Genomic DNA, 14,755 nt, shown 5'->3' with positions numbered 1-14,755 from the left:
TAATGATTATGTACATCACATCAGAATATTTTGATTCAGTGCAGTTTCTCAGACATATTAAAATTGAAATTGTAACATTAAATGTGTGTGATCTGAGATGTTTTGCATACTCTTCATAAAACATGTCTGTATTGAATATATGTACGTATTAAAAGACTGAAATCATAGAGACGTCTCGATATCACAGTGTTGACCACATTAACAGTGCTGTAAGTGACTTCCAGAGAAATAAGTCAATAATACCCAGAGAAATCTATTTGTTCTCATTGGCAGCTGAATGTGAAAACCTGTCCAAAACCAGCAAACCCAAACACAGACGCAGCTGCTTCTGACTGACTGGTTAATCACACTGATTCCCTGACTCAGTTTGTGTCCTTTACAGTAGTGTATTTACCTCATGAAACCTATTCCAGTGATATCCATCAGGCAGTAAAGACATTTTATGCAATTAAAAAAAACAAAAAATCATGTAAAGCACCTTTCTGTTTAGTTCAGCTACTCACAAAGTGAGTTCATTGCATTATTGCTAACATGTCTGAGGTCTGGAATAATAAAACGAATTTCACGTTAACAGACCGTTACTGATGTGTCTGAATTGAAATACTTGTTTATCTATCGAACAACATGAAAGGCAGAACTTGTAGTTGTAGTACTAACTCAACAGTGTGAAAAGTATGAGCTTGATTGTGGTCCAGTTATCTAGCTGATTTTGTAAAATAAACTGTATCAATACCCCACTATCTCTCTTTCTTATAGCGATACTTTTCCCTGCATGATGGTGTTGTAGAGTTCCTCTGTCAGACTCTCGTAACGGCCCAAACGGCTGTTGAGAAAGTAAAGCCGGTCGCTGGTTTGTCGTGGGTCGAATCCCTCTTTCTGTAAGCGAGTCTTTTGGATTTTAAATGTGCCTGTGGGTGGAAGAAAAAAAATTGGTAGCAACATTTTAGGTTTTATGGATCGAACTTAATTTGCAATTTAAAAGTATATTTCATTAACTGATATTGTGTTAATTTATGACAAGTTCTCAAAATCTGTTTTGTGTCTTGATAATACACTAACAAACCACCATAAAAGGTGATAAAAAAAGAAAGTCACATGATGACTCAAAGTTCATCACAAATAGCTTTTCCACAAGCTGAAGAAATACTAATATAAACAAAGTGCACACAAATGCAAAATGCCATCATGGTAACATGTGGTACTAAAATAATACAATAAACATTAATTAAACATTTTATGTAAAATAAAACCCAAATGTACATAATTAATAACAAAAACTTACAAGAAACATAATTATTTAAAAAAATATAATAATAATAAAATAAATAAATACCAAGAAATGTGATTCTAGGAATGTCAATATGTTTTTCACTGTGAATTAAAAGATGACTTTTTTTATTTATTTAGAAAAAAGTTATTTAGGTACTTAGAAACTTACATTTAAAACATTTAGTCACTTAAATTTAAAACAAATTATTTAAAACTTTAGTTACTTGCAGAAACTAACATTTAAAATGTATTTAGTTACTTGCATAGAAAACCTAAATTTATAACTTTAGTTACATAGAAAACTTAGTTACTTGTTTAGTTACTTATTTAGTTACTTTTGTTACATAGGAAAACCTAAACTTAAGAAGATTAGTTACTTTGAAAAAGTTTCAGGTAAAGCTTATTTAGTTACATATAAAATTACATTTAAAACGTTTAGTTTAAAACTTTAGTTATATAGAAAAACTTAAACTTAAAACTTTAGTTTACATAGAAAAACTGAAACACATAATTTTAAATGTAAAAATTATTTGGTTACACAGAAAAACTTACATTTAAAGTGTTTAGTTATTTAGAAAAACTTTAATTTTAAACTTTTTTAGTTACTTAGAAACATTTTTAAAATGCATTTAACCGTTTTTCATGCATTAACAGTTTTTGACCATAGCATTTTTACCATTGTATTTTAGAGTCATTTTTACAGTGTGTGTTTGAGGTAAACAATGGAAAATACGGAAGGAAACTGAGCATGACTGTCACCTGTTTTGTCGACCTCAGGTAAAAGTCGTAAGAAGACAGGGCGAGCATATGAGGGAAGAGCTTTCTGCACATCTCGTAGAAATGTCTCAAAGTTGAAGTCATTCGTCACGTCTGCTATGGCAGCCATTCCTGCCTTCCCCTCCACACCTGACGAAAAAGAGTACAGCTGCAGTAACACCACAAAGTTTCACTCAACACACGCTTTAATGTCTTCAGACATCTTCAAATGTCCCTGGATGTCAAACACATGCATTGACATCACTGTATCATGATCTGGAGTTTACTGTGCCTTTACAGTTGTGAGATATATAAATGTGCAATTACAAGATTTAAAGTCACATTGTGAGATATTATGTCACAACTGAGAGACATAAATGTGCAATTACAAGAAACATCTGCAATTGCAACTGCAAGATATAAAGCCAGAATTATATTTTTACATTTTTTTTTCTTTACATAAGATATCTACTGTTTATTATTTTGAACATACACAGACTCACCTGGCACTGAGACGCCATAGACGGCTACATCCGTCTGATTCAACAGAGAGCTCAGGATTCCTTCCACCTCAGTGGTGGAGACGTTCTCACCCCGCCAGCGAAACGTGTCTCCACCTCTGTCCCGGAAATATATGTAACCAAACTCATCCATTACCATCAAATCACCTGAGACAGAGAAACACCAGAGTGAGAGCAACCCATCTAGCACACATATCAGTTCATATCTGGAGATCTTCAACTTTACCTGACACATACGCCGAGTCTCCCTTTTTGAAGACGTTGTGAGCGATCTTTTTACTGGTGGCCTCTTGATTCGCATAGCCATCAAAACGACGCAGAGGATCGTGAGAATTGATTTCGCCAACGATAATCCCTGGTTCTCCTAAATTGCACAGAAAATTCACCAAAAACTTGTAGTGCTTAATGTCTTGTATGTGCATATTTACACCAGGGTTATTATAGCTAACTTAAAAACAAAAACAAAAACAAAAACTTTTTTATTTGAGATCAAATATGTGTTCACTTATTTTATTTCAGCTACTTTCTAAGGCAACATTTCACATTGTCATTTAATAAAATTATTAAAATAAACTAAAACTGAAGTAAAAAAAAAAAAGACTAAAAATTACTAAAACACAACAAAATTACTTAAAATTAAATAGAAACAAAAATGGAAATGGAGAAATACAAACAAATATAATTAACATAAACATGGATAAAACTATAACAAATAATATGGACATTAAACAAATTAATAAAAACTTAATTTGTTGTTGATGTAATATGTGTGTTTACTGAAACTCAGAGAGCAAACAAGGACACACACAGCACTCAGCATCTACATTACCGTTGCTACAGACGGTCAGTGACTTTTAACCCAATTACGAATTACAAAGGAAGACCTTTAGAAACAATGTTGAAATTCACTTGTTTGCTCTGTCATGGTATGTGTTCAGAAAACCACGCAGATGCTCCGTTTAAGTTTCCAGGCAAATACGACACAACAGGTTAATAGGTTAAAAGAGAGATAAATCTTTCAACTCTCACACACTTAGGATAATGTACAATCAGCAGGTCATTACTGCAAAACATACACTAGTGTTCAAAAGTTTGGTTCAGAAAGATTTTTTAGAAGGAATGACAATTTTATTCACCGGAAATGGTTTAAATTGATCAATCGTGACAGTAAAGACATTTATAAATTTACAAAATTTTTCTGTTTCAAATAGTATCCTGAAAAATAAAATGCATGATGGTTTCCACAAAAAATATTCAGCAGCACAAAAGTTTTCAACATCGCTAATAATCAGAAATGTTTGTTGAGCACACAGAAATGTTTGTCTTCAGCAGAAGACAGATATTCCTACTAGATATTAATGTGCATATTTTATGCAGTTTATTACTATGTTTATTTTACTTGAGATATTAAATTACACATCTGCTGTATGTTTTCATGTGTGTGTTTTTCTCACCTGGTTTGCACGGGACACACAGTCCTCGACCGTCCCGTATTAACTCCATGGTGTCCTCGTCTGCTCTCAGCAGTCTGATGGGATAAACGCTGGACAGAATCACACTGTTGAAGCCACACGCCCCCACCTGGCCAGAAGGGCACATTACACATCATTATACCACACAGAATACCTGTTCGAATCTAACGAGTTCAAATACATTCGCACACACCTTGTTGTCCATGTTGGCGAGGCTGCAGTTGCACTCGGTGGCTCCGTAAAACTCACCGATGCGTTTGACGTTGAAACGTTTCATAAACTCTTCCCAAACGTTGGGCCTCAGGCCATTGCCCATGGCAACACGCACCTGGTGACGAGACTCAGACGAACGGACCGGCTGAGATAATAGATACCGACAGATCTCACCAATGTACTGGACCACCTGCAAACACACACAAAACTCATTTTGACACTTAAGACCATCAACAATCTTTTGAATTTCTAAGAAAACATCTGAGTTACTTTTTCAAATAAGTAACGCCAGTTACTTTTTTACCCATTTATTGATTGACAAGTCTCCTGTCTGGAAATTGGGAGTAAACATGATGTTACTGTATTCTAGACTAAATGTGAACATGCAAACTCAAAATATGACATAGCCCTGCAACAATTAAATATGTTAAATAAAATAAATATCCTCAACCATACTAATAAGCAAAAATTACTTTCAATAAATTAACATTTGTGCTTTTTTTTTTTCTTTAGCTGAAGAGTGATCTGCATAAATGTACTTTTCTTTCAGCCTGCACAGCAAAATCCCCAGTGTTAATTTAACACTCTGAGTGTGGACACATATAAACACTGAAGCAATGTTGAAGTTAACAAGATAATTAGGTGATTAACAAAGTGATGATTGATCATTATTGAAGACACCTGATGTTAATAAGCAGAATCACCAAAGGAGAAAACCAAAATTGTTAAGCAACCATTATAGTGGTCAGTGTTTGCATTAGTTGGGCTCTTGACCCTTAAATCATCAATATTAGGTTTTGTTTGGCTGCAATTACAATTAATTATAACAGCCAGACAAGCAAAGAGCAAACGTCAATAAGATGACATTGACTGTGCTTGACTTTATCATCATATAGTGACTTCAGTATTTGACATAGAATTTCCTTACAGATTATAAAAAAAAAAACTGTGAACAAAAGATCAATCAGTTTCGCCATAATCAGACAGATGATGAAAAAAAGTTTATCTTAATTTAGACACACAGACATGAAGAATCAGTGTGAGAATCACAACAACGGTGACCATCAAAAAGCGTGTTGTAGCCAATCAGAACTCATCCATGACTCCCATCATGCATTGCGGCATGAATAAATTATGAGAGTTCAGAGTTGATCTGTTTATCTGAATATGCCGTTTGTCACTATTGTTGAGATTCATGGGCTGGTTCTTGATGTCTATGTGTGCCTAGGTGAAACACTTTTTTTTTTAAACAGGTTGCAAAAAAAAAAATTTTCCAAAATGTATAGGAAGTGCTGGATCTTCTGTGGATTGTCAAGGCTATTACAAAAAAAAAAAAAAAAAAAAAAAAAAAAAAAAAAACTAGCTTACAGATTAGACTCTAGATGATTTACATCAAACAATGAATATGTTAAAACATAATCACCTGGTGACTTGAGCTTTTGGCTTGTCTGGCTGTTTCAACTCAAATACAGCAGCCAAACAAATTCTAGCATTAAAGATTTAAGGGTCAAGAGCCCAACTAATGCAAACACTGACCACTATAATGGTTGCTTAAAAATTTTGGTTTTCTCCTTTGGTGATTCTGCTTATTAACATCAGGTGTCTTCAATAATGATCAATCATCACTTTGTTAATCACCTAATTATCTCGTTAACTTCAACACTGCTTCAGTGTTTATATGTGTCCACACTCCGAGTGTTAAATTAACACTGGGGATTTTGCTGTGTGAGGTGAATTCATTTCACTTTTGGTGTAAAAGGGCTTTTACATTAGAATTGTTTTATATTAAAAACAAAGAAGCAAGCCCTGCTCAGATTTAAAGTAAGGCAAAAGTAACGTAACACATTACTTTCCATAAAAAGTAACTAAGCAACGTAATTAGTTACTTTTTTCAGGGAATAACACAAAATTGTAATGCATTACTTTTAAAAGTAATTTTCCCCAACACTGCATATTATACATATTGGTGAATTTGCACGCAAATACTGATAGGAAGTATGGTCTTCAACAAAAAATATACAAAGTGTTTCTCCTTCCTTTTAACTTACTGTAAAAGTTTGATAATTTATTAATTAATTTATTTATTCATTCATTTAATCCTAAATGCATAATTACATGATTAATACATTTTCTGTTGTTGTTGTTGTTTTACTGTCTGCACTGCTTTCTAGTGTAATGACTAATGACTGTGCCCGAGGTCTGAGGTCCTCACCGTGCAGTTGTATTTCACACAGTCATCCCAGAAACGGCTAGCGGAAAACTTCTGTCGGATCACCACCGTCAGACCGTGCAGCAGACACTGACCCACACCTAAAATGTTACCTGGGAAAGAGAGAAGAGACATAACTGGTTAATTAGACGGATCATGTCTGCTAAACTCTTGTGACCTAAACTACACATTCAATTTCATCACTTACAAATTATACTTAAAGCGATTCATCCAAAAATAATAATAAAAAAGACTGACAAGGAAGAGAAGAAATTGTTGAATGCAGTCATTACTTTTGTTGTATTTGCACACAAAAAAAGTATTCTCATAGCTTCATAAAATTACGGTTGAACCACTGTTGTCACATGGACTATTTTATCAATGTCTTTAAATCCCTTCTGGACCTTAAACGTGGTAGTAATGTAGCTGTCTATAGAGAAAGCAGAGAATATCTTAATTTGTGTTACGAAGATGCACAAAGGTCTTATGGATTTGGAACAACATGAGCGTAAGTAATTAATCACACAATAATCATTTTTGGGTAACCTATCCTTTAATGTGTTCCTTCAAGAATTTGCAGGGGTGCAGACTAAAGCATTTAATTTAATAATTACAATTACAATACATATTTAAAGGCTATTTTTATCTCCACTTTTATCTCCATTTCAGCAGCACTTACATACACCAAACTTAGCAGTTTTTTACCTCTCTATATACTGAGGATTTTTACTGATGGGTTTATTCATATATGATTAACTCTCATTTTTACAACATTTTACCCCCTAAAACATGGTGAAAATGCATGTTTTTAGAGGTGAGAAGATTTATCTCTACTTCAGGAGCACTTGCAAACACTAAACTTTATATTCTGAAGGCCTTTACTGAGGGGTTTGTTCATATATCATCGACACTTATTTATACACCATTTTAACCTTTAAAACATGGTAAAATATACATTATCTTTAAGGTGACCATTTTCTCCACTTCACTAAAAGTTACATACACCAAACTTAGCAGATTTATTCCTCTCTATATTCTGAAGGTTTTTACTAAGGGGTTTGTTCATGCTGTACATCATTCACACTGATTTATATAACATTTTACCACCAAAAACAAGGGGAAAATGCATATCTTTAAAGCTGGTGACATTTATACAACATTTTATTCCTAAAAACAGTTCAAAACCTTGCGTGTTTAATATACACAAAATGTAAATAGGTATGAACTGGTGGTCATCAATATGTTTTTAAATAGTGCTGATATCTGATGATAAAATGCTGTAATATACTTAAAATTATAGTATTTACTCAAACTAATGATGTCAAACAAGTGCATACAAAACTGCTGAACTGAACTTGGCACTTTATCTTACACAATATTTCATCAAAACTCACAAGAACAAGATGTTTATCCATTGACAAGGCTCTTGATAGAGTATGGAGTTGACTCAAGGTGAACTATTACACTAGTCAGGTTACCAGATGTTACTAGTAAAATCTGAAACTAATATGGGCCAATTTAGTAACCTGGTTGATATTATTATTCATGGTATAATCTGGTGTTGTAATCTGTAAACGCAATTGAGTGAAGGACACAACTGAACATTTGTGTACTGCAAACAGACCTGCGGAGTGATAGAGCGGCAGACAGCAGTAAACAACATCATCCGGCTGCAGACCGAAGGAGTAATATCCAAACGTAGCGATGCGATAGTACCTGTTTACACAGAGAAAAACAGTCACACACATGACATTTGCTCAGTATTTTAAGAACAGTGTTGCACAAACCTGCTGTGAACCACAATGGCAGCTTTAGGTAAACCCGTTGTTCCTGAGGTGTAGATGTAAAATAACCTGTCTGAGATGAGAAACACATACACATCACTGAAACAGCATCAAAGTGAGCACATAATGTATTATATATGCCTGTAGTTTTGTTTTTAAAGACAATTATAATACCCTAAAAGAAAAAATAGCCCTAAAAATTATGAATTTAGATTTATTTTGACACTAAAAGAGATACATATGTCCAGTTTGTCTACTATATTCTTCAAGAAGAGTTCATTTTAATTTAAGATGTCTTTGGCAAATGAATCTCCATACATTTCGATGACTTCTTCAAAATGAAGATGTCATTTTGATTGCATTCAAAGACCAATTTACATTAATTATTTGTAGCAGAGCAAAACTAGACACACACACACACACACACACACACAAACCTATATTCATTATGAAAATTTCAGTAACTTTTTAGGATATGCTGATTTCTGTAAATTATATTTTGTCTAAATATGACCATTTCTGGCATTATTTTTATGAACATACAGCACATTTCCCTCATTAACTTTCACTTTATTTTAATTCATCTTTTCAGTATATTTATTTGTCAAATTAATTTTTATAGCACCTTTAAGAAACAACATAAGTTGACCAAATTGCTTCGTAACAAAATATACAGAAAACCTAATTGTATTTTATATAATATTTCTATTATTTTATATATAATAATATTCAATAATACATAAAAATGTTTTAATAATTTAATATTATTTTAATTATTATTATTAGCAATGTAACACAGTTGCATTACAGTAATTTACGCTGTTACAGTACAGTTGCTGTAATTCAATGATTATTATTTTTAAATCTGCAAGACATATCTGGAAGAAGTTTCTTAAAAATCATTTTAACAGTGATTTTGATTGCAAAAAATGTAGCTGACTCAAAAATAAATAAATGAATAAATGAATGAATGAAGAAAAAGAGAAAGAAAGAAAGAAGACCTTTTAGCATCTGCTCATTTCCAGGCCTGTAAATCATATTTTTAAGTTCCCTAATATTTCCATGTTTTCAATGACTGTAATAACCCTATTTTATTACATGTGATTTACACTCAGAGTTACCCTGTAGTAAACTCACACTCTACACACATCAAATCATTGACTTCACGGGTTGCGTAATGAAGGACATGAATCAGTCTGTATCCCCCATATGCATTATGGGGAAAAGGTTAGGAATACATTGTGTGACTCATGTTTTCAGCTGAAGACGCTGCTGGGTGTCGCTGAGGGAGGTTGTGTCAGATCTGACTCGCGTCTGGAGACGACTGAACCCAAATGAACTAAATCAGGCCAGCTGACTGGGTCAGAGGTGAATTAACCAATAATTGTTCACCCTCTGACACATTTACATGCCCTCGTCCATCAGTCAGTCAGTCTGTTTCAGACACTGGTGTCTTTCTCCAATATCTCCTGATCCTGGTTTCTGGGCATCTCCTCAGTGACCGGATCTGTTTTCTGCTCTCTTTCTCCTTTTATTGTGTTTTTCCCACACAATCCACTTTTGCAGCTCAGACTTTCTTTCAGTCTCTCTCTCACTCTCTCTCTTTCAGGCGCTGCACTTGGCTGGTATGTAACCTTTTCCCCACTTTAACACTTGCTCTCTCACTGAAAACACACATAATACCCCTGCCCCCTCTCTCTCTCTCTCTCTCTCTCTCTCTCTCTCTTTTTGTAAAGGGGTGAATCTCACACAACCTGCCAAAAACACATCCGGCTCACACTGACCCCAAACCCACAAGCAAGAAACATGTATTAGATTGAGCATTAAGAAAATGTAGCCTGTTTTTAAGACTATTCAGATTTTGTAGCATTGCGAAATCTTTACTTTTAGGCAATCAAGTACATTTCCCCCATAGGAAAATAATTGTATTTTACTCTGTTTATTGTAATGACTTTTATTTAATGACATATTACTTTAAATGCAAATATAAAACATGTTACATTGTGAAATGGTGTATTCATCATAGAAATATTTGTAATGATTTATTTATTTTGATGTAAGCATAATATATAAAATAAACAAGATTTACAACATTGTGGCTATTCTCATGATTTATATGACCCCAGACCACAAAACAAAGGGTCAGTTTTCTGAAACTCAAATTTATACCTCATCTGAAAGCTGAATAAATAAGCGTCCTATTGATTAGGAAAGGACAATATTTGGCTCAGACACAACTATTTGAAAATCTGGAATCTGAGTGTGCCAAAAAAGAAAGAAAATTCTGAGAAAATCGCCTTTAAAGTTGCCCAAATGAAGTTCTTAGCAATGCATATTACCAGTCAAAAATTAAATTTTGATATATTTAGGGTAGAAAATTGACAAAATATCTACATGGAACATGATCTCAATGTAATATCTTAATGATTTTTGAAATAAAAGAAAAATTGATCATTTTGACCCATACAGTAAAATGTATTGTTGGCTATTGCTACAAATATACCTGTGCTTCTTAAGACTAGTTTTGGTCCAGGGTCACATATAAGAAAAAAACAATATGTTGTACAAATAAAATTTGCGTTATAAAATAATTAATTCATCATGGTAATAGTCACTATAAAATTCACACAGACTTAAGATCATCGATTTGATTGAATCGAACAGAATCGAATGAGAATCAATATTTAAAACATAATTGCATAGTTTTATAAATAATAAGTTATGTATTATTATTTTTATTAGAATATTTGCATTTATTGTTGCAAAGCACATTGGTCAAAATAATAAATTTGACATATGATGAATAAATGTATATAAAATAACAAAATTCGAGAATAAAATATTTAAAGTGGGGGAGGGAAATTTTGCTCTATTTTAATGAAAATAATAAAAAGCCTTAAAGAGAGTTTGTCTTCTTTAGGCAAAATATCATATATTTTTGGAATTTTCAATTGTTTTTCCTATGAAATCTGACCTGGACATGTCTTCATGTCAGTACAAATGAGAGAGGAGAGAACGATTACAACATCTCAAATATGTCAGAAGACATGTGGAGACATTTACCTGTTGTAAAATAACCTCACTCTCTCACACAGAAATATGCAGCTCATCCATAAACACACACAAACACACACACACACACACACACTCATACAGACCGTTGAAGCCCTTGTTGTGCGTGACAGCGGGCGGTGTGTCAGCAGACGAAGACAGCAGCACATCCAGATTGTGAGATGACAACGAATCCAAAGACTCGGCCGGAGCCGAACCGGTGCAGAAGACAGAAAAAGAGCTGAGAGACTCCTTCACCTCCAACAACGCTACAAACACACAGACACCAACAGAAAAATCAATGCTCGGTTCATAAGGGCTTTCAGTGAAATTATCAGAAGTTGTCTACATTCATCACATATTTCTTCTTATTATATAATTATTTTGAACGGTTAACAACTTTTGAGTAAATGTTTGGCAAATGGAGGATAAAATAAGTCATTTTTGTCTCAGTTGCTCATATTAAACTGTATTATGTATACACCATCACATATCTAATGGCCTTTTGAAAAAAATTACAAAAAGACAAAAATAAATGAAAACCGTGTCTCACCGTCCAGGAGCTCCGCCCCAAACACCATCCCTTTCGCTCCGGACACGCCCACACAGTGCATTAGCGAATCACGTCGCAGGTTGAAATTGATGAGCGCTGGCTCCACGCCCACTTTAGCCAGTCCGAGCCACAGCGCCACCATGAGCGGCCGGCTCTCCATGAAGATGGCCACCACATCGCCCGACCTCCAGCCCTGTGCGATGGCCCACTGCGCCACAGCGTTAGATCGCCGGTCCAGCTCCGAGAAGCTCCACACCTCGCCTGTGGACTCCTCCACCAGAGCCGGTTTGTCTGGGTGTAGCGCCACCCTCTGGGCGAATATGGACGGGACGGTGCTGCGCGTACGAATGTAATGACGGATGGAGAATTTCACACGCAGCAGTACCTGCAGACCACTGGAGGAGACACAGAAAGAAAGAGCTACATTATATACATTTTTAATAGATCAAATCAATGACTGATTTTTCTTTTATGCCAAAAATCATTAGGATATTAATTAACGACATGTTCCATGAAGATATTTTGTAAATGTTCTACCGTAAATATATCAAAACTTAATTTTTGATTAATAATATGCATTGCTAAGAACTTCATTTGGACAACTTTAAAGGTGATTTCCTCAGTATTTTGATATTTTGCACCCTCAGATTCTAGATTTTCAAATAGTGGTGTCTCTGCCAAATATTGTCCTATCCTAACAAATCCATACATCAATGGAAAGCTTATTTATTCACCTTTCAGATGATGTATATTAAATAAAATGACGCTTACGGCTGGTTTGTGGTCCATTTTACTTCATATATAACTTAACAGTGAGAGAAAGTGGGTTATACTCACACAAAGTCTCTCTTGATGGTGCATGCGGCCACATAGAGAAACCTCCATCCTCCAGAACATAAATACACTCCTAAAAGAGCCAGCAACGTCCAAAACCACGGAAGGCCCAGGACACTCAATAACCCAGCCGAGATCACCGCTACCGGGGCAAGAAACCCGTCTCCCGCACCCATCCTAGAGGAAAGAGGACAGGAGAAACTGAGCATTTAAAATTATTATGCACTTGTGCCCATATTAACTGAGGAACTGCATAGAGTATTTGTACTTCCATCTGCATTTAAACTTATAAGTTTGATAGTGATTATTAAAAATAAAAAAAATAAAAAATACAATTATATATATATGTTGGAGAAACATCTGGATAAACCTTGAACCTGCAATCAAACGTCTGCCACACATCCAATAAGTTAAAATATGGACTTTTTATGAATTACAGTTCTCAAATATTGATTGGTTTCAATAATGACAGCTAAACTACTCTTTGAATATAACTTAAACATCTTTAAATGAATGATTTTTCAAATCTTCCACTGTCATCATATTCCATTTTAACAAGAAACAGCTAGAAACATTTTTTTTTTTTCTCTCTAAAATGCTTGGTGTGATGTACTGACAGCAAATTTTTAGATACAGTGATTCTTTATTACAAAACTGACAAACTGCACATAAAAAAGACATCTCACTTATTTTATTATACACTTAGAGAGTAAGTTATAAAGCCACGGCGTAGATCTATTTTAATATATTCTTCAAAGCTAGAACTGAATACTCAACCAGATATATGAAATACACTTTAAACTAACATCAGACGTGTGCATACAGTAATTATGACAAGAAAAGTAGGTCGATAACAGATTTGCTCATGAAATCCACTTGCCTGCGCTCCTCCAGATCTGCCCGTTTAGTTTTGACCGCCGTTCAGTCCTCTAACCGCAATGACCCCAGAGAAACGCTGAAAGCTGCACGGGATGCCTTTACAGATCTGACGAGAACTTAATGACAAATGCGTGTAACCGACAGACACGTACAAAAGATGACACATACCCATTTATTGACACTAGTCAACACACTTGGCTCGCAGTAGGCGCACCTCAGTCTGGAAGCCCCGCCCCCACCCACACGCGCTCCACTCTCATTGGACGACATAGATGTCAGTCACCGGTGTGCGGGTTCTCCCGGTGCTGCGTGTCTGGACTGGTTGTTTCGGGGTCCTGTCGAAACGCAACCCTCTGAAAAATGAGGCTCGATGACTCAATAAACAAGACATGTCGCAAAGGCTTTATTTCGCAATGAGTTTTATTGCTCTTAACATCTGTAACACATTAATTGACCATAGGCCTGTTTTCCTCATTCTATTTTTTACCAAGATATCGGATTATGGTAGTGAAAGTTTTTTTTTTCAACGAATTTTTTTGTTTCACACCCTCTCTTACGCTGGAATGAATTCTTATTCAACCGTATCGTTAAATCAAAAACATTTTGCACTCAAATATTTTCTCTGAAAGAGGTACAACAGCTTGTATACAGGCTAACGTCTAGTAAGTCTACATCTCGACAGATTTATTAACCAGTCGGCCCTTAAATGTGCAAAAATCTGAGTTCTAAAAGTTAGCCTACAGTCCATGTTAGTTCAAACCATTTTTAAAAGATTCAGATCAAAAAACTTATTTTTACTTCATTTTACTTAACCATATAATATGACCATCAATAATAAGGGAACCTGCGGGGGAAGTTGAGCCACCTCTTGTTTTCTAGGCAACCTTAAACAAAATTGGTGATGTGACCACAAATATATTAAGAGTTTTCCATTTTATTAGCCTTGTGATAAGGAGAGACACACGGGATATTTGGTGACTACATTTATATAAATAACAATAAAAAATAAAAATAAATAAAAATAAAAAATATGAGGCTATACTGTTAGAATGGATGATACAAGTTTGTTAAAATGGTAGGAGTGGGATAATTTGAGCCAAAAGTCCTGGGGTAGGTCGAGCCAGTGGCTGAATATTTAAATAGGCTCTGTTTATGAAAATTCCCTTTTGAAGTTTTTATGAAATTGTATTTCCGTGCATCATTATAATTATATA

At 34.7% G+C, this 14,755-nt stretch overlaps 1 protein-coding gene across 1 annotated transcript; it reads right to left on the bottom strand.

Annotated features, from left to right (window-relative positions):
* Window positions 1–204: 204 nt before the first annotated feature.
* Window positions 205–13,737, bottom strand: slc27a1b (solute carrier family 27 member 1b). Its single transcript, XM_051097025.1, has 13 exons — window positions 13,543–13,737; window positions 12,666–12,839; window positions 11,829–12,223; window positions 11,383–11,544; window positions 8,228–8,297; window positions 8,065–8,156; window positions 6,444–6,553; window positions 4,212–4,421; window positions 4,001–4,127; window positions 2,773–2,910; window positions 2,529–2,693; window positions 2,029–2,175; window positions 205–908 (listed from the first exon to the last, which is right to left on the bottom strand). Exons 2-13 carry the CDS (start codon window positions 12,836–12,838, stop codon window positions 751–753), a joined length of 1,947 nt encoding a protein of 648 aa, XP_050952982.1. The 5' UTR covers window position 12,839; window positions 13,543–13,737; the 3' UTR covers window positions 205–750.
* Window positions 13,738–14,755: the final 1,018 nt, after the last annotated feature.

The sequence above is a fragment of the Labeo rohita genome, chromosome 1 (genome assembly GCF_022985175.1).
Source record: "Labeo rohita strain BAU-BD-2019 chromosome 1, IGBB_LRoh.1.0, whole genome shotgun sequence".
NCBI classification, from domain to species: domain Eukaryota; kingdom Metazoa; phylum Chordata; class Actinopteri; order Cypriniformes; family Cyprinidae; genus Labeo; species Labeo rohita.
This window is presented reverse-complemented; position numbering and strand designations above follow the sequence as displayed.